Source organism: Myotis yumanensis, unplaced genomic scaffold (assembly GCF_028538775.1).
Source record: "Myotis yumanensis isolate MYYU_CA2020_CCGP unplaced genomic scaffold, mMyoYum1.0.hap1 SCAF_18, whole genome shotgun sequence".
NCBI lineage: Eukaryota > Metazoa > Chordata > Mammalia > Chiroptera > Vespertilionidae > Myotis > Myotis yumanensis.
In genome coordinates, this window is record NW_027223769.1 from 14,815,923 (window position 1) to 14,835,061 (window position 19,139).

Consider the following 19,139-nt stretch of genomic DNA (forward strand, 5'->3'; position numbering starts at 1 on the left):
GGGGGAATGGGAGATGGTACCGACAGAATGGAAACGGGTGAGTGAAGGCACGGGGGAGAGGGGAAGAGATGTGGACCTGGGAGAGCGGGCTGCCCCTTCTGCTCCTAAGTGTGGGGTTTCTCCAGATTCAGAGGTTTCCCCCCCACTGTCCCTTCTCTCTCTTCTCCCTCCCAAAAGACACCTTATCTCACAGACTCGGCCACACCCCTCAGACAGAGAAGGTGCCGGAGGAAGACCAAGCTGCCACAGTAACCACAGTACACACAGCCCAGGTGTGAGGTCTGCGCTCAGTTGCCACAGGAACCATGGCAGCACAGGATGCTCACAGTGGAAACTGAGGCTCAGGCTGGCTGGTGTCCAGGCCACACAGCTAGGAGGTGGCAGCCCAGCCCCGAGGCCCTCCCACTCCGCCTTCAGGGCAGCACGTGGGCTGAGCTCAGGGAGGTGGCAGAGGAGCTGGCGACGAGGTGGCCTCTGCTCACGGGTGCTGCTGGGCGGGGCATCAAGAACAAGGCAGGGGACCCTCTGCTGCCCGGGACCCCACGCCTGCCCCACCACAGTGACTGGGGACAAAGCAGAGAGAGTGCAGGCTCCGGGCCGGGTGTGCAGACTCACCATGTGCTCCATGTTGGAGGCCGGGGGGTGCACCTGGCCCCGCAGCTTGTTGTGCAGCATGAGGATCTCCTCCTGGTCCGACCTGGGGATGGCCCTGCGGGCCCGCGAGTGGGGCTCGTCCTGCCGGTACTTGCTGAGCAGCTTCTCTAAGCGCGTGACGTTGGGCAGGAAAAAGCCTTGGGCTCCGCAGACCAGCAGCACCAGCCCCAAGGGGACGAGGCCGTTCAGGACGTGGCTCATGGCTCCTCTCCTGCAGCCGGAACTGGGGCGGCGGGGCGGCCTGGGCTCCTGGGGCAGAGCTGGGTGCTCGAGCTCTGAAAGGAAGCAGAGGACAGCGGGAGACGGTCAGTCAGTACTAAACCAGCTAATGCAGGGGTCCTCAAACTACGGCCCGTGGGCCACATGCAAATACAAATATTGTATTTGTTCCCGTTTTGTTTTTTTACTTCAAAATAAGATATGTGCAGTGTGCATAGGAATTTGTTCATAGTTTTTTTTTAAACTATAGTCCGGCCCTCCAACGGTCTGAGGGACAGTGAACTGGCCCCCTGTTTAAAAAGTTTGAGGACCCCTGAGCTAAGGTGTTGGCTTGAGCAGTGACTGGAGTAGACAGTATTCGCCCCACTTTGCAGATGTGGAAACTGAGGCTCACAGAAGCTAAATCACCCAAGTCCCACCGACAGGAGATGGCGGAGCTGGGATTCGAGTGGAGGGTGTCCAGCAAGGCCAGCTGCCCGGACTCCACATAGGACATCCTGGCACAACCTCTCCTGGGCCCAAGTTCTCCTGTCCCATCTTTTCTCATTTCAAGTCAGCGATTCTACTCATTCAGGGCTCAGGTGGGTCTGTGTCTGGATTGAGCTCTATCTCCCGCTCCCAGTGGAGATTGAGAAGGTCATTCACATCGCCAAGGGAGTTGCCCTGAACCAATGCTCCTGGTCCCTGTGCAGTAGGACTCGGTTTGCCAAATGTGGTGAACAGGCGCCCCCAGACCCCGCATTGCAGAGGCTCCTCCTATCACGTCCCTTCCACTGGCACCACCCACACCGTCGCCAACGCTCAACATGTCACCCCGCCCCAGCCAGGGGCCCAGCTGCCTGCTCTGTGGAGCAGCAAGTCACCTGTCAATGTGATCCTCAGAGGAAGTGACAGAGGAAAGAGGGAGGACCTCCAAAGGGGGGCTGTGTACCCCACTCTCACCCCCGACCCCGCCTGGAACACCTGCTCAACAGCCGAGCACATGGTCTACCCCAGACACTGCCAGGCGTTACCCTTTTGGCTGCTAGGTCAGTGGTTCACACGGGTAATCAGTACCCGACGCACACGTCAGGATGGTAACCAACTGTAGGTTGACAAAACCAACAGCAACGCGAGGGGACAGAAAAGGGCGGGCAGGGACACCTCGGCCTTCGGCCTTCGCAGCACCTTATCAGAGCTGCACTTCCCAAAGCGCGTTCCTGGAACCCTAACTCTGACACGTGTCAGGGCTGCGGGGCTGCGGGGTCACATCGCCCCTGTCAGGGAGCCACAGTGCCGACTGCAGGAAAGAACGCTCTCTCACTTTTACTACCCATCCAGGGTCTTGGTCCTTCCTTGCCTCTGGGCTACAAGTCCTTTCCCAGCGAATCCTCTTCCTAACCTTTCTTCCCTGGCACTCGTCATGGGAAGAGCTGTCTTAGTCTTCGAATACACCTACTAGCTTTAAAACCCCAAGGTCCAGTTTCATTAGGTGAATTTCCTCTGTGCCTTTTGCTCTTTCTAAAAACTCCTCCTGAGCATCCACATGGACCGGTCGCTTCATTCACATCGTTTCCAATCCCAGGACAACCCATCAGGTCGTCTGTCCTCACTCCCGTTTTCCAGGTGAGGAAGCTGAGGCCTCGGGTGGTGACACAACGAGCCCAGGGCTGCTGCACCGGTAAGTGCAGATGCTGAGACGTGCAGATGCACACGCCAGGTGTGGTGACTCTGGGGGTCCAGGATGTTCGCTCATGCCACCCTGGCTCCTCTCTCCCTGGAGGCCAGAGGTCTCCCCGCCACTAAAGGGACACAAACTGTGACCCTCCTCCTGGCTGTCGCCTGGTCCGAAAGACAAGGCAGGGCTTCAGTGAGTGTGTTCATCTACGTCTCTCTCTACCTCTGCTCTCTCCCCGGGGAGAGCCGTCAGTCACCTGGTGACCTTCATTGAGCACCTGTTTTGTGCTAGACCCTGGGGCATGAAGATGAAGAGGACACTGTCCCTGGCCTCAAGGGGCTCCCAGTCCAGCTGGGGAGAGAGCCGCGGAAAGCCACAGCCCCCATTGGTGGGACAGGCTGACTGAGGGCGTCACAGGGAGCGGGAGGGCGAGGCTCCTGGGTGGGGAGGCTGACGCTGTGCCTCGGTGCTGACCCACTTGGAACCTGAGAGGCTTGATCCTCTCAATGAGGCTCATTAGCGACAACCAGGTGCTCAGCAGTCGCGCTGGCTGGGACCGAAAGATGGCAGCCGGAGGAGGACACCCTCAGCGGCAAGACACAGAGCGGGCAGGGAGGGGAGGAGCCGAGCCTGGAGCTTGGACAGTAGAACCGGGAATCCCAGGAGGCAGAGCAGAGGCCAGTTGCTCTGGGAAAGAGGCAGTTCTCATCGCGGACCCTGGAAACTCTCCAGGGTCCTGACGGAGCCCGAGCTTCAGATAAAAATAACCGCCATCCAGAGGGGAGGCCTGGCTCTCTCTGGCATGAGCCACATGTGGCCCCCCCACTCCTGCGGAGTTCCCTCTGGGGCAGAGCCCGGGAACCGCGGGAAGGACTTCTGCGCGCTCACGCGCCCCACTGGGACTCAGCCCGTAATGCAGAGCCCCTCAGGGTCCCTGATGTCTCTCCCAGGTTAGTCACCCCACCAAATAAGAGCATTTCCCAGCGGCAGAAGGCCAGGCCGAAGGCGATGCCAAAACACACTGACGCTGGACCAAGACTTGAGACGAAGGGACAGTGAGGACTGACATCACGAGGCGTCCACTCTGGCATCACAACAACACTCATTTGCTTTACTCTACGCTAAAGAGCTGGAGGGGCGGGGCACGCAAAGACGGGAAACAGGAGCTGCTTATATAACTCTCCTGTGGCTCACAGACTAAATTCTGGGTTTGGTTTAAACTGCCAATGGGCACAACTCAAACAGCTAACAGTGGGGCCAATCAGTAAATAAATCGTGGAGTGGCCATGGGTAGAACAGTATACAGCAGGTAAAAGGAATGAGCTAGAGCTATGTGAGTGTCAGCATTAAATAAAACTCAAAATCATGCTGGGCTAAGAAAAGCAAGTTGTAGGATATCATGCTCATGGTACCATTTATGTAAATTTTAAAACATAAACCATACTTTGTATATTTTTGGATATACATGGGCATGTACACACAAATATTTATATGTATATATTATATACACATACCTGTATGTTTGTATTGTGTACATGTATGTGCATGGATGTGTGTGTGTTTGTATGATAAAACCAGGACTGAATCAGAAAAAGTTCATGGTGGCGGTGGACTCCAGGGTAAGATGGAACTGGGAAGGAGAATGTGAGGGACTTCACCTTTACCTTTAATATGTTATTTCTACTTTAAAATATCAAGCGAATATGGAAGTGAGCACCGCTGCTCCCTTGAGGTGGACAGGCTGAGTCGGCAGGAACGGCGAAGCTGTAAGCAAAGCAGGCGTCCTCCACGGCCGGGCCTGCATGGTGATCGCGCCCTGTGGACTTGTCTACTTTAAAACAAAGCAAAACGCTGGCGAGTGAAAGGGCAGTGAAACCACTGAGGGTCCCACGTGCATCCTTCTGGCATGTTCCCCTGCACAAGAGCAACCTTATTCCAAAAGAGTCAACAAGCCACCTTCCCTCGAAGGTTCCAACGAGAACTGATAAAGCCTCAGGTGGAGTTTTAGAGTTGGGAGAACCAGGGAGTTTCCTGGAACGTTCCCAGTGGAAGAAAGCAAAAGTGAAACGATTTCTTCAAGCCTTCTCCTCTCTGCGCCAGTCGCTGGCCTGGGAAAGCCAGTCTTGCCCTGGGTCCCACCATCCGTGGCACCATGCTGGGCGGCAGGTCCAGTATACTTACTGTTGGGCTGGGAAGAGGTTCAGCCTGACTGAGGCCCAGGGCGCCTGGGGGTCCATGCTGGAGAGGGGCAAAGCCTGGATCTCGATGCTCCTGCTAAATTTGGGCAGCAGGGGAACACTGATGACTTAAGCAATAGGAGGGCTGGCGTCTCCCCCATGTCTGTCTGCAGGCCCAGAGCCCAGCATGGTGCTGGCACAGAGGAGCGAGCACACGGTTCTGGGCTGGGTTGTGTCTCTCATAACTTCCTATGTGGAAGCCCCAACCCCCAGCAACTCCGAGTGTGACTGTATTTGGAGATCGGGCCTTTAAAGGCGCGGTGAAGTTAAATGAGGTCATCAGGGTGGGCCCTGATCCAATACAACTGGTGTCCTTATAAGAAGAGGAGGTTAGGACACAGACACACACAGAGGGAAGGCCGTGTGAGAGCACAGGCAGAAGATGGCCGTCTGCAAGCCAGGGAGAGAGGTCCAGGAGGAACAGCCTTCTGACACCTTGATCTCGGACTTGCAGACCCTAGAACTGTGAGAAAATAGAAGTCTGTTCTTTAACTCCCAGTCGGGGTCCTTGGTCACAGCAGCGCCACCAAACTGATCTGAGCATCAGACACATGGATGAACAGGTTCATGTTCCAAATGCCCTGCTGGGCTCTCTACGGAAGGAGGCACGGCGGGAACACAGAGGCAAATGAGGGGCAAGGCAAGGGCCCGGCTGGAACCCGCAGTGACACTCAGCCCACTTCACCGGCAACGCCAGCACCTTGGCCTGTTCTGACCATTCAGCTTCCGCTGCCCAAACAGCTCAATCAGAGCTTCGGGCCAAGCATTTCAGTCCCTTTTCCATTTACAATTTTTTTAATAAAAAGCTTTTTACAAATGAGACGTACACATTGTCCAAGGCTGCCTGGAGCTTTCCAATGATAAGTACACGCTCCCCCCAGGGAGGCTGGCAGGGGGCTTAAGAGGGAGACCTACTATGTGCCAATTGCTGCATTTCTCAATTCGCCTCCCAATGTCCCAGAGGTTTGGTTCCATTATCCCATTTTAGAGATGAGGAGACTGAGGCCTCTGGTGTTTAAGGAATCCATCCGAGGTCATACACCTACCCAGCGGAAAACCTGGGTTGGAACGCAGCTCCATCTGACCTCAAAACCCTTTCTTACTGCAACTCTGTGGATTCCCTGTCACCACCCAGGCAGGGGTGGGGTCCCACCAACCCTATCTTCCTCTGCAATCCTCTTCGCCCTCCCCTGCCTCCTGGCAGACTGCTAGGCTCAGTGGAGCTGAGGCATTGGGCCCTGGGGCAGATGGTGGCTCTGTTGATGAGAAGGAACCAATGTGTCACCCCCAGGGGACTGAAACCTTCACGTCATGGTGACATTTCACCAAAACATGACCCTCTTATTGGGCTTGAAACCCTGCCAACCTCCATCTGCTGACCGGCCTCTGACTCAAATGTGGCCAGCTGACCTCTGACCCCAGGCATTGATGCGTACTCTCTGTAGAGCGCTTTCCACCTGCTGAGGTCCCAGCTGTTTTCCTAACTTCCTGGAGGAGCTCGAACTCTGGTACCCGGACAGCACCGCACACACTCTTCTGCGCCTCCAACTCTCCTAGGGTTGCCGAAGTGGCGAGGGGGGCAGGCCCCTCTGAAGGCATTTTCTAGAGAAACCCCCTTCAGCGTTTTGACACCCCTGGCCTCATGCCACCCTGGAAACATCTGCCGTGGACGGCTCCAAGACACGGCAGAAATGCTCTCTGGAAATGCTCTCTTGTTCTTTTTCACCAAAGTTGCAAAAGCCAGCCCGGCAGGTGTGCGGGCATGATTAAGCAGACCACAAATATGATAAGGACACCGCGGTCTCATGGGAACATCCCAGACATCAAGCCACCGAGATGGGGGGCAGGACCAACAAGGCTTCCAAACCCCGGGGTCGGCGGGGAGACCCAAGCCTGGTGACTGAGGTCACAGGAGGCAGATCCCTGCAGCACGGCCCGGAGCGCTCAAGGGCTTTGATCTCTGCTGCTTTCAACCCCGTTTTACAGAAAACACAACTCAGCCCGGGAGACACTGCCTGGTGTTTGGGAGGTGGTGTAGCTAGTGGAACCAAGACTCAAATGGAGCTTTCTGAAAGCTTGGGGAGCTTCCCACAGCGCGACGCCCCTCCCACCTGGCCAAGGCTCTATGGGCGCGTAGGGGTCAGCAGATCTGCGTGTGCCCAGTCTAGGAAAGGGTCTCCTTGAGGGTCACCTCCTGGGTGATGCCACCACCATATTCAACCCTCAGAAGCGAGAAAAGGAACATGGTTTAAGTTCGATGCGTCATCTTGCCCGGCAGCCTTTGCCTGTGTTTAGGAAAGTCTGCCAGAGAGATGAATCTTAGGAGCGAGTCTGTCAGCCCTCAGCTCCGAGACTGTGCCAAGCTCTCTGCTTTCGCACATGCTGTTCCCACAGCTCATCCTGTGACCCCAACAGGCCCTCTCCGCCAGCCCAGGCTAGGCAGATTAATTCCTGCTCCGCACCTCAGACTCAACTCCGGGGTCACCGCTTAATCACGCCTGCAGACCTGTTGGCTCATTCACAGCTGAATCACCAATGCCTGCCAAGCTGGTGTTCAATAAATATTTATGGAATGAATGTGTGGCTTTCCTCCTCCTCCCGAGATCAGAAGAGCCGCATAGCAATACACATGCTGTTTGGCTTCTTCATTATGGCCTGAAGCTTGGGCTCTCGGGGACCAGAGACCTGGGTTCCATGTCTGACACTGCCCCTCACTAGCTGTGTGACCTTGGACATGGCACGTAGCTTCTCTGCATCTATACGGTAGAGGACAATTGCAGGGCTTCTCAGACTTTGGCAAACAAGACCAGCAGGTCTATAGCATGATTAAGCTCCAGCAGGTTTCAAGGAGGCAGTGACTCTTCAGCTGAATCTTCACCAATGAGCAGGGATTAATCTGCCCGGCCTGGGCTGGGGGAGGGGCAGGTTAGGGTCCAGGGATGAGCTGTGGAGTGAGGAACGAAGGAGAGAGAAACATGACCGTGTTAGCTATGTACTGTAAAACTAACAGTGTTAGCGATGATGATGATGATGATGATGATGGTGGTGGTGCTAAATGCCCCGCAGACGGCGCTGTTTGAAGGGATTCTTAGAAGGCTGACATTACTAGTAATAATGCAGAATGCAGCAAAGAAGACTCTTCCCTCTTCCCCACATTATTTCAGAGCCCACCCCTGCCTTGAGAGGAAATCTAACTTTTTTTTTGCTGTTAATCCTCACCCAAGGATATTTTTCCATTGATTTTTAGAGAGAGAGGAAAGGAGGGGAAGAGAGAGAGAAACATCCATGTGAGGGATACACATCAACTGGTTGCCTCCCGAGCGCGCACATGCCCCAAACTGGCGCCGGGGATTGAGCCTGCAACCAAGGTACGTGCCCTTGACTGGAATCGAACCCAGCACCCTTCAGTCCACAGGCTGACACTCTATCCACTGAGCCAAACAGGCCAGGGCCAAAATCTAACTTTTAAAAATCCTATTAAATCTCTAACGCTGGTGAGGCGGAGGAGAGAACCTCCCTTAAATTTAAAACACACTTTATTCAGCACATGCCGTGAGCCATGGCCACGCTCCCCACCTTCCGGGGAAGCAGGTGCCGAGATGTCACGAATCAGGTCTACGGCATTGATGTTGACCAAACGGCCAGGAACCATCGGTACAGGTGTAGGTGGTAATTCATGCTGATGCCAGTGACCCAGCTCCGATGCCACAGCTGCCATGGAGCTCTGTCTCCTTCCAGGCTCAGTCCTCGCTGAGTGAACTGGCCCCTGGTGCCCTGGAACTCACCAGCCTCCACTGCGTCTGTTCACACTGTTTACCTCGCCAGCCAGACTATGTGCTTCTTGAGGGCTGGAATCAGGGGGGTGTTGGTAAATGTGTAACAACCAATGCTCAAAATAAACTTTGTTTAACCCGCCCTTATTTGTAGGGTTTGCCAGTTGCCCTGGTATGAATACTCCCGCCATGGCCAATTTCAAGCCAGCAACAGGAGGTACTGAACGTGGGGTTTCTGGAAAGACTTGCGCTAGCTCACCAAATAACCTCAAGCGCAGAGATAATCGTAAAGTAAAAATTTGGGATATGATGAGTTTTGAGTATTTATTACCTTTCTTTTAAATATGATTTATTTAACTGTAAGTTTTTGTAAGTCAATATTTAGTGATGGTTGTCTAACTGGCTCATGCCTTTCTGAAACTTGAACTAGGGAGCTGGCCCCAGCACACCGCTGGCTGGCACTGAGCCTCGTTCAGCTTCAAGTTCCAGTGGATTCAATGCTCAAGGAACAGTCATCACCAACAACCCGGCCGAAGCGCAAGGAGTGTGGACTAAGCAGCCTCTACTCCCAGCATCTCATGCTCATTCTCTCCACAGACTAATGGGGTCCCTGCGGTTATGAGGCCTGTGATACTGATGAGGAGACTGAGGCTCAAACCGGATAAGCAACTTGCTCGCGGGAGCACAGAAGGCCTGTGGACAGGGCCGATGCGTCTGTCACACTCCGTCTGCTTACCGATCCTGGCTCATCCAGGCAGTGCCCCCGCCCCCAAAACATCAGGGCAGTTCTGGCCTCTGGCCCCATGTCAGCCAGACTCATTCAGTGAGACACCCCACCCCTAGGACAGCAGCTAACCCCAAAGGCGTAAAGAACTCGACATCCGAGTGAGGCCAAGCACAGATCAGAGTCGTACCCACAAACCACCCAGAAATCCCAGGAATGAAGTGGTGGCTGGGAGGAGGGAAGAGGACTCCCCAGCAGGCACGTCTTGGGCAGATCCCAGGACTGGGCAGCACCTCTCAGGAAGAGTGTCTGGGTCAGCAACAGACACCCGGGGGTGGGGTGGCAGGCGATCTGGTTAGTTTTCCTGAAACCCTTCTCCACAGGACTAGGGCTGGACGGGAGGAAACCGGCCCCTGGACTCCCCACAGCCAAGGACAGATGGACAGCAGTCCACTTGGTTTGAGAGAAAACCCACCCCAGGCACCTTTTTTCCTCCTGTCCCTTTGGCAAAAGACATTTCCTTATGGGAGATTTACTGAACAAGAACAATACACAAGAAGGAAACTCATCCAACAGACACTTAATCTACTTTGTGAAAAAAAAAAAAAAAAAAAAAGAACTAAAAACCAGGTGCATTCAACTCAAGCCAAGAGAATATATCAAGGAAGCCACTCTCCAGGGACTGGGTAATAAATTAATACAGTCTTAAGCTATCCAGCCAGGACTCCAGGGCCCTTTCTCTTTTCTTGCAGGTGTGTGGATGTTTGCCGGGGAACAATGCTCTCGGCAAAGCTTTGGATAAACAGCAGAAAATGCCACCTCCACAGGACAAGGCATCCAGGACTGCCAGAGGCGTGTGGGAAGCATGGCCACTGGGTCAGACCTGGGTTTGAATCCTTGCTCCTCCTCGAAGAAATGCCCAGAAGGGCCCTTCGCCTCCAATTCCTCATGGGCACAACGAGGCCCGGGGCTTCCTCCTCTGGAGGAGGGAGGATGCGAAGATCACTAAAACAGTGGTTCTAGCCCTGGCCGCTTTGGCTCAGTGGATAGAGTGTCGGCCTGCGGACTGAAGGGTCCCGGGTTCTATTCCAGTCAAGGGCACATGCCCGGGTTGTGGGCTCAATCCCCAGTAGAGGGCGTGTGGGAGGCAGCTGACCAATGAATCTCTCTCATCATTGATGTTTCTATCTCTCTATCCCTCTCCCTTCCTTTCTGAAATCAATAAAAATATACATATATATTTTTAAAGTTTAAAATAGTGGTTATAAAAAGCCCAACAACAAAGTCCTTGGACCTAGCAGTGTTTAAGGACTGTTTCTCTCCCTTGTGTCCTGGGTGAATCCAGGCTTCGCAGATCATCTCGGCTCCAGCTCCAGGGCTGGCAGCACCTGGACCAGCCGCTTGCCTGAAATGCATGATTCACTGGTACTGGGTGGTATCCACCAGGATGAGTCACGGCCACTGGGTGTGAACCGAGCTCATAGACACAAGCTCGGGAATTCTATAGCACCAGGCTATGGAATCTCCGCACTGCTTTGCCGGTGAAAATCCCCAGGGCAAGCCCTCGGGTGGCCACGGAGTCCTAGGGAGACGCAAAGGAACAAGACAGTCCGCTCTTGGGAAGGGAAGGAGACAAACAGCAACTAAATAAAGACATGAGGAAAGCAGCCCTGGGAATGGGGCAGGGCAGCTGAGCAGAGGTCGGAGTAGGACCACTCTGGCCAGGATGGACAGTGGGGTCCCGCTGACATCTCCAAGGAAAGGGAACTCCGGGCAGCAGGAACAGTGAGGACAGAGGCTTAGAGGTGGTCACAGGACACAGGTGGTCTCAGCATGACCCAGGACAGGTGGAAAGAGGGAAAAACGGGGTCACAGAGGCAGGTGGGACAGGTGGCCAGGGGCCTTGAAGGCCATGACAAAGACAAGCATGGGGGTGGAGGAAGAAGCTGATGGTGACAGGGTCTGGTTTATGATTCAAAAGCCCGTCAGCATGCACCAAGGTAGACAAAGCTCACAGGCATAACGCTGAACAAAAGAAGCCAGACTCCAGTGATTAAACATGCGTAGTGCATCATGTGAAGTTCAAAACCGGAAATCCAACCTTGGTGGCGGGGGGAGGGGGTGCGTGAGTGAGGGGGGAGGGGAGTGGTCAGGCCTGCAGCTTGATCCGGGATCCTAGCATGTACATATGCACTTCGAAAAAAGGCATCTGCCAGTAAAGGAATGGGCGTGCGGTCCTCTCTCTGGCTTCTGTTTGAAGGATGGACCAAGAGCAGCGTGAGTGGCTGCAAGGGGAACACCATTATGCAAGAGAGACTCCTCAAGGATTCTCCCCAGGAGTCTCGGAGCTGAGACAAGTCTGGAGCCCGGGCTCCGGCAGGACAGCGCTTCAAAGTGAACTGACTTGCTGGAGCCCAGATAAAGCCCTGCGGCTGGCCGGGGCTGCCCACTTGGACCAGACACCCACTCTCCCAGACAGGGCCCAGTTCATCCCACGTCTGAGAGGGCACTTTGTCCAGCGATGCCAAAGCTCAAAATATCTCCAGTCCCAGCGAAGCCCAGGTCTTGAAGGTTTCTGGGAATAAACAACGTTTTCAGCTGCCCTGCGCTTCTGCCGGGAGAACAGACTGGCTGTGTTGGGAGCCGGTGTGGGGCAGGAGGGAGGGAGAGGGTGGTAGCAGATAATACACGTACACGCACATGTGTGTTAAATGGTATCCTGGAAACAACGCGTTCTTTCGGAGGGGACACCCAGGGTTACAAATAGATGTCCTTCGAGAGCTCCTGTGCACACAGGGAGACTAAACACGCTGGGAAGGCAGATGCCGGCAACCTCAGGACACGTGCTGAGCTTTTTCCCTGGAGAAAGACTTACGGATCCGCCAACAACTTGTTCTCAAGGGGCTCCTGACTCTGGCGCTCACTTTAGCTCCCAAGCCACTTGCTGCTTTCTCACCGTGTGACTTCTCTCTGTCACACCAGGCCCCGTAAGCAGAACCTTCTGCACAGCTTCCCATCTACCCACCCCCCAGTTCCCCCACCCCCCACCCCCCACCTGTGTCAGGCCCCGGGCAAAGTCTTCATCAGCTTTCTAGTAGGTCTCACATTTGAGTCTGTGCCAGAAAGTGCTGGAAGCCTCATTAAAACACAGATTACTGGCCACACTGATTCAGGGGGTCTGGGGAGCGGCCTTGGAATCTGCATTTCTGGTACGTTCCCCATGTGCTGCTGTGTCCCGCCAGCTCAAGTGGGACCCCACTTTGAGAACTGCTACTCCAGATTACACCAGCCTCTCAAACCTCCTCAGGCCCTCCTTAATCCAGGAGTTCCCAAACTGTACCCTTGGCACACCCTCTTCCCAATCTTGTCCAGCTTCACTGTCTCCTTGTACAGGCACATGTTCTGTGTTTTTATTCAAGTTGGCCCACTCTGAGGGTTCAAAAATGTTTACTTATAGAAGGTAGCTTTCCTTCTCCACCACTTGCAGAGAATTTGACCACTTCTGCCTTGAACGGAAGCAGGAATCAAATTAAACACAATGAAAACAGAACAAAGTGAGACCTCCCAGCTGGGCCCTGATACTGGCCAGGGGCTGTCATAGAGAATGTCTCTTTGTTGGAAAGGGAGATGTGGGGGCGGGGGCGGGGGGGCGGCATTAGGGACTGAGGGCACCACCTGAAACCCTGGCCTTGCTATACGCGGAAGGATTGGTGAGCTTTGCTGCTGTGCCAACGCTCGGTCACCTAGGGCAGTGGTCAGCAAACCGCGGCTCGTAAGCCACATGCGGCTCTTTGGCCCCTTGAGTGTGGCTCTTCCACAAAATACGGACTTCTGCGCATGGGCCACGAAGTTTCAATCGCACTGTACGTGCGCACCTGCACCTGGTATTTTGTGGAAGAGCCACACTCAAGGGGGCAAAGAGCCGCATGTGGCTCGAGGGCCATGGTTTGCCGACCACAGACCTAGGGGACCAGCCAGGATGGGATGCTCACAATTTGGGGGACACTACTCATTCCATAGTGATGTGTTCTCAAGTGAAACCACCACCCTGATACACTCCTAGCCCTGCAACCAGTGGCAGGGGATCCAAACTCAGTAGAGCTCACCCCACTCTCAGGGCAGACCCTCGCTGTTCCTGAATCTGACCCTGAACTCAGCCACTCGGAACGTCTTGTCTTTCTCCCTGGGTGCCAAGCCTTCTCCTACCCCCGGGCCTTTGCACACACACACGGTACCTCCACTTGGGGCACCCTCACCAGCACCCCACCTGCTATCTCCTTTCCCTGCCAGAGAACATTGCCTCTTTGGTCTGGAAAGATTTCTCGGGCTCTGGTCAAGTCAGCTGGATGCCAGCTAGAGAGTTCGGGTGGGCTTTTTCCAATTCGCAGGAACGCTGGGGCAGGGTCCATTCCAGGACCACTTGACTGCAAGTGAGATGGACGCTCGAGCCCTGGCCGGTATGTCTCAGCTGGTTGAGCAGCGCACTGTGCGCTGAAAGGTCACCCGCTCGATTCCCAGTCAGGGCGCATGCCCAGAAGGCGGGTTTGGTCCCAGGTCAGAGTGCCTGCGGGAGGCAATTGACTGATGTTCCTCTCTCTCTCTCTCCCTCTCCCTTCCTCTCTCTTGAAAATAAATTAAAAAAAAAAAATTAAAGAAAGGGAAGCTCGATTCTTTTTCCAGCTTGGGATATTGTCATTCTGCATTCACGATGGGACACAATCCAGACATTCAGATTGAAAATGTGGGATTTCATAATTTATAATATTTTTTAAATGATGATCCAGAAGTTGCATAATCCTCTCCTTTCCCCCCGAATCTGTGGTTTCTGTCTAAGCTGACAGAGCACTTGAGACAATGGAGAAGATAAATCTCCTTCAGGCTGAATCACAAGAGACGGCCTGTCCTCACAGCCTTGAAAGGGGGGTGTCTGTCTGCGAGTGCCCACAGGGGCACAGCCTGGGGGACAAAGTCAGGTGCTGCTGTGACCCTGGGTGGAACGCTAACACTTCCCCCAAAACACCCGGATGCCAGATTTCCCTGCACCCAGGGCAGAGGGCCTCGACCAATTCTGAGAGGACCTGAGTTGATGCTTCTTTAAGAAGGGAGTCAGAAAAGAGAACATGGTTCCTCAATAGGTTCACGTGACCCAGCAATTCCACTCCTGGGTGTAGACCCAAAACAGGTGTTTAAAATAAGTGTTTAATCAAAAACATGTACACAACTGTTCATAGCAGCATCATTCACAATAGCCAAAATGTGGAAACATCCCAAACTTCCAACAACAGAAGAATGGAGAAACGAAATGCAGGCTAGCCACGCAATGGCATATTACTCAACCATGAAAAGGAATGAAGCCCTGACACACCACAACATGGATGAACCTGGACAACATCATACTAAGCAAAAGAATCCAGTCACAGAGAGCCACACGTGTATGAAAAGTCAAGACTAGTGGATCCATGGAGACAGAAGGTAGATCAGTAGCTCCCAGAGGCTGGGGAGGAAAGGAAGGGGAGTGTCTGCTAGTAATGACTATGAGGTCTCCTTTTGGGGTCATGAAAATGTTCTGGAATTAGATCGTGGGGATGTTGGCACAACATTGCGAGTGCACTAAATGTCACTGATCTATACACTTTAGAATGGTCAATAGGGTAGCTTTTACGTTTATGCCTGTTTTACCACAATAAAACCACTTTTTTCCCAAGGGAAAGAGAAAGAGAAAAGGGCATGGCTGGCCCTACCAACCGCCACCCAGATCTGCCCAGCCCTCCCTGTTCCAGAACAAAGCGTGTTCCATGTGAGGGGCCCCAGACCCCTGTCCCATGAAGGCCTGAGAGTCTATTCAGCTCAAGGAACTGAAGATGAAATGAAGCGATGCCTGTGTTGTACTTTCCTTTCTTGACAAGCCATCAGCCCCTTTGAGTGATGCTGGGTTTGCACATCTGGGACTGATCAAAAACCAGTGAGTTTGCAAAAGAAAAAAGGGAAAAAAGCCTCGTAGGTTGGGAGCAAGCAGACACAGAGGCACCTCCCATGCATAGTAAATTACACTGGTGACAGAGAAAAGAAATGTTCCAGCTCCCGCAAGGCCAAAGGGGTCAGCGCTGGGGGTCCTGCCTCTGAAAGCCAGTTTTCACATGCAGCAGACTGAAGGCAACTGAGTCGAGGCTGGATAGCCCGAGGGGGGCGTTTGAGGGAGGGGTGAAATGCGGGAGCTCCCAGAGGCCTCGAGCTCGTCTGCCAGGACTCCATTCCCGCCCCCAGACAGCCAGCCAGCTCTTCTCTCGCATCTAGAAACAGGATTCTGGGAGCCAATATTGACCTGGGTCCTGGGGCAGGGCTCTCTGCACTGAGCAGTACCTGTTGGCAGAGTGGAGCCCAAGCCCCCATGTAATGCGTCCCCTTTCCAGACCCACCCCTAACCCAGGCAGGGACCTCGATCCCAGTGGCAGGAGAAGCCTTGACGAGCGCAGGCTCTGCTGGGACAGTCCAGTGGCTCACCACTGGATGAGCATTTCCTTCCAGAATCTGGGGCAGGGCCCAGCCAGGATGGCAGCTCTCCCCTGCCCTGGCTGTGTCATGCTGGGTACATGCCTCAATCACTCCAAGCCCCAAATTTCCTCCTGGTCAAGAGGAGGACGGGCCAGTGCCCACCTCATAAAAATGTCAGTGAGATCATCCATGTAAAACCCTGGGCACGGCTGGCCCATAGTGCTGGGTAAATGTCAGGCTGCTATGATTATAAATGTTATTATTACTGTTCCAACTCCTACATCTTAAGAGACTCTGTAAAATTCAAAATGACCCTCTTCATTCTCCTCCCGGGTGCACTGTCAGGGACTTGAGGCTTGGGATCAACTTGGCTGACAGCGGTTTTACCTGGAGCCCCTCCCAGACAAAGCAACACCTTGTGTGATGGTCCGGCCCAGAGGTGGAGTTGGGGGTTGAGCAGAGAATTATCTTAAAGGAGGCAGGACCCAGGGGTTAAGTGGGGTCTGCAGCTAGACAGACCTGGGGGTGACAGCAAGGCACACCTGCTAGGGGACCTCGGCATGCACTTCACCTCTTTGAGCCTTGGTTTTCTCATCTGTGAAATGGGCATCAAGAGGCCTGCTGCCCACGTGTGTTGCAGGGATGATAATGCAGGTAAAGTGCAGGGCCTCATACCTGTTACACTAGCAGTACAGCCCCCACACCTTCTGCTCCTCCCATGTGAAAATAGATCAGAGGCAGAAGCCGAAAGGCAGGTACACAAAACACAAAGAGCCCTCTCAGTCTATCTGGGGAAGGGGACCTGCCCCTCGTCTTTTTCTGCAGGACCTGTCAGACTTTACACCCTAGATGCCCTGGCCCAGCTGGGAAAGGTGGCTCCCCCTATCCTGCCAGAATAAGGGGCTCGAATGCTCAAGGTAAAAACTCACAAACCCACTCTGTATTGCAAGGCAAGCTGGGTATTTGCACAGCCTCCCACCCCCCAGTTGCTTTTCTTGACCAGAGCAGCTACTCACCTTTTGGCTCAAAGATGCCCAATTCAAGTTAGACTTCAATGAGCAGGCATCGGCTAAGCCCTTTCTGGCCTGTCCACAAGCCCAGCACTTGGCAAGGGAGGCTCTGGGGATGCCCACATGAGGGGCTGGCCCTGGTTCTGTCCATCTAGGGCAGCCCATCTCCCCGGGACTGCAGAACCGAGCCCCCAGCTCTCAGCAGAATCCTCCCCACACAAGGAGTTTATGCAGATGCCCACTCCAGCGGAAGGTCCCCAGGAACCTGCAAGAACGCTGACATGCCCCAGGCCTGGGGTCATCCCCGGCCATCGGGAGCTTTGTGGGCAGAGAGACCTGGGTTTCAGCCCTGGCTCTGCTGGGACAACTCACTTCACCTCTCTAATCCCCTTGCCTTCGTCTGAAATATGAGAAGAGGAAGGCTACCTAGAGGTTTGTTGCAATTGAAACAACATAAAGGGGTGTGGTCCTGTAAACTGTGGAGCAAAATGCACACACCGTTAGTATCTGCCCCGCGTCCTCGCGTGTATAGACACATTCCGCCTCCTGCCACCTCCACACGATCAGCTTCCCATTGACGGACGCCCCGCGTGTACACAGGCGCACAACAAATGCTGGCGAACGGCATCGGACGGCAAGGGCACACAGCCTCCCGGAGCACGAGCTGCAGCCAGACTGGCTTTGAGTCCCGGCTCCCTCCCTCCCTGGCTGTGGTCTCGGGCCACTGACTTGCCCTCGACTAGCCTCAGTGTCTCCAGCTGTGAAAAGGCGAGCCGCTGAGCCCGGTGCTGGGATGCAGGTACACCGTTCAGTGCGTGCACACGGCAAGCCCTAAGAGCTGGCATCTGCCCTGGATACTTCAACTCGGAGATGAGGGGAACGGATCAAAGCTTGGAGCGAGGAAAGGACTCGAAGCCACACTTACCGCCCTGGGCTCCAATCACCGGCTCGCAGGCTTCTCCCGCGTTGTGCAGCGGCGGCGGCGGCGGCGGCAGCGGCAGCGCGGGCACAGCGGGACAGGCCGGTCGCAGGACACGGGACTCGCCGGCAGCCGAAGGAAGCTGTGGATGCGGGGACCCAGAGCGCGGCTTCTTGTATGCTGCCCCTTCCCCCGGAGGCCCCGCCCCCCCGGGGCCGGCGGAGCTGATAGGGCCGCACCCCGCCCCTCAGGCCCCGCCCCAGCCCGCCCCTCCCCGCGAGCCCCGCGAGCCCCACCGCGTCCAGGACCACCCGCACCCTAAGAGCTGGGTTTGAGAAGAGCACGCGCTCAGTTTCCTCATCGTGACCATAAAAGTATCGGTTCCATTGAGCGCTCACTAGGGGCCCGGCGCGGCGCCAAGCGCTTTCCACTAGAGGTTTGCAAATTTACCAAAATGCTTTCTCTGCTGGAAAAAGGGAATAGGGAGGTGACCTCCCGGGATTGTAGGAATAAAATCCGGAAGGGCGTGGGCCCCGTAAACTGTGGCACAGAATACACACTTGCTATATTTACTCCCATCCTCTGCACATGGGTAGAACTTCGCGCATGCCACCCCGACTCAGTGTCAATGTCTCTGCCTCCGCCTCTCTGTCTTCTCTTTCCCTGTCTGTCTCCTCTCTGTCTCTGCCTCTCTTTCCCTCCCTTCCCCACTCCCTCCCTCTTTCTCGCTCTCTCTTCTCAAAGTGCAAATGAGAAGACTAGGAGATGATACTGGATGAGAGCAGTAAAACCCCTCATCCATGTTCTGGGCTGAGCGCCTTTACCTTCATTATCCAAATACATGTTCACAGGAATCCCGTGAGATGGAGATTATCCATTTCACAGACTTAGCAACTGAGGCCTGGAGAAGAGAGTCCCATAGCTAGGGGGCAGCAGCACTGGTTCAAACTCTGCTCTTACTACTGTAACAAAACCATTTGGAGCCAAGAAGGAATAGCCTTTGAAGCATGTAAGCCCAAGGAGAATAAACAAGGCTGGAGAAGCTGAAGGGCTCCCTCTCTGTGCTCCCCACTCAGTCACATAGTGTGGCCCTACTGTGTGCCAGCACACAGGAGGAGCCTGTCCCCCTGCTGCATGAAGACATTGGAACCAGCTCATTCATCACTCATACCTTTGCCACTCCCATTGAATCACTCGCACCAGCCCCTGTACTATGCAGTGGTGAGCAGGCTCAGATAAGACCCCTCTGGGATCTCAGGGCCTGGGGTGCCCGGATGGGTCAGAGCTTACAGGGGAATACAGATGGGGAACGACTAGGGCAGGGATGAGGGACGGAGATGCCTCGGTGACTGGTGGGGCGTGTGTCACATGGATTCAGAAAGCTGGAAACTCTTGCCTAAGATTTTGGTGCAGCTCAAATGCAGATAAAGAACAATGTAGACATCCTCTGTTAC

General features: G+C 54.5%; 1 protein-coding gene across 1 annotated transcript in view; it reads right to left on the bottom strand.

Moving 5' to 3' along the window:
• The window catches only part of CRISPLD2 (cysteine rich secretory protein LCCL domain containing 2), a 65,167-nt gene extending 47,365 nt beyond the window's left edge, over positions 1 to 17,802 (bottom strand). Inside the window, exons 1-2 of the mRNA XM_070398188.1 lie at positions 17,692 to 17,802; positions 616 to 929 (exon numbers count right to left, since the gene is read on the bottom strand). Coding sequence (XP_070254289.1) covers positions 616 to 855 — 240 coding nt within the window. The 5' untranslated portion in view covers positions 856 to 929; positions 17,692 to 17,802. The remainder of the gene's footprint in view (positions 1 to 615; positions 930 to 17,691) is intronic.
• Between the last annotated feature and the right edge of the window lie 1,337 nt (positions 17,803 to 19,139).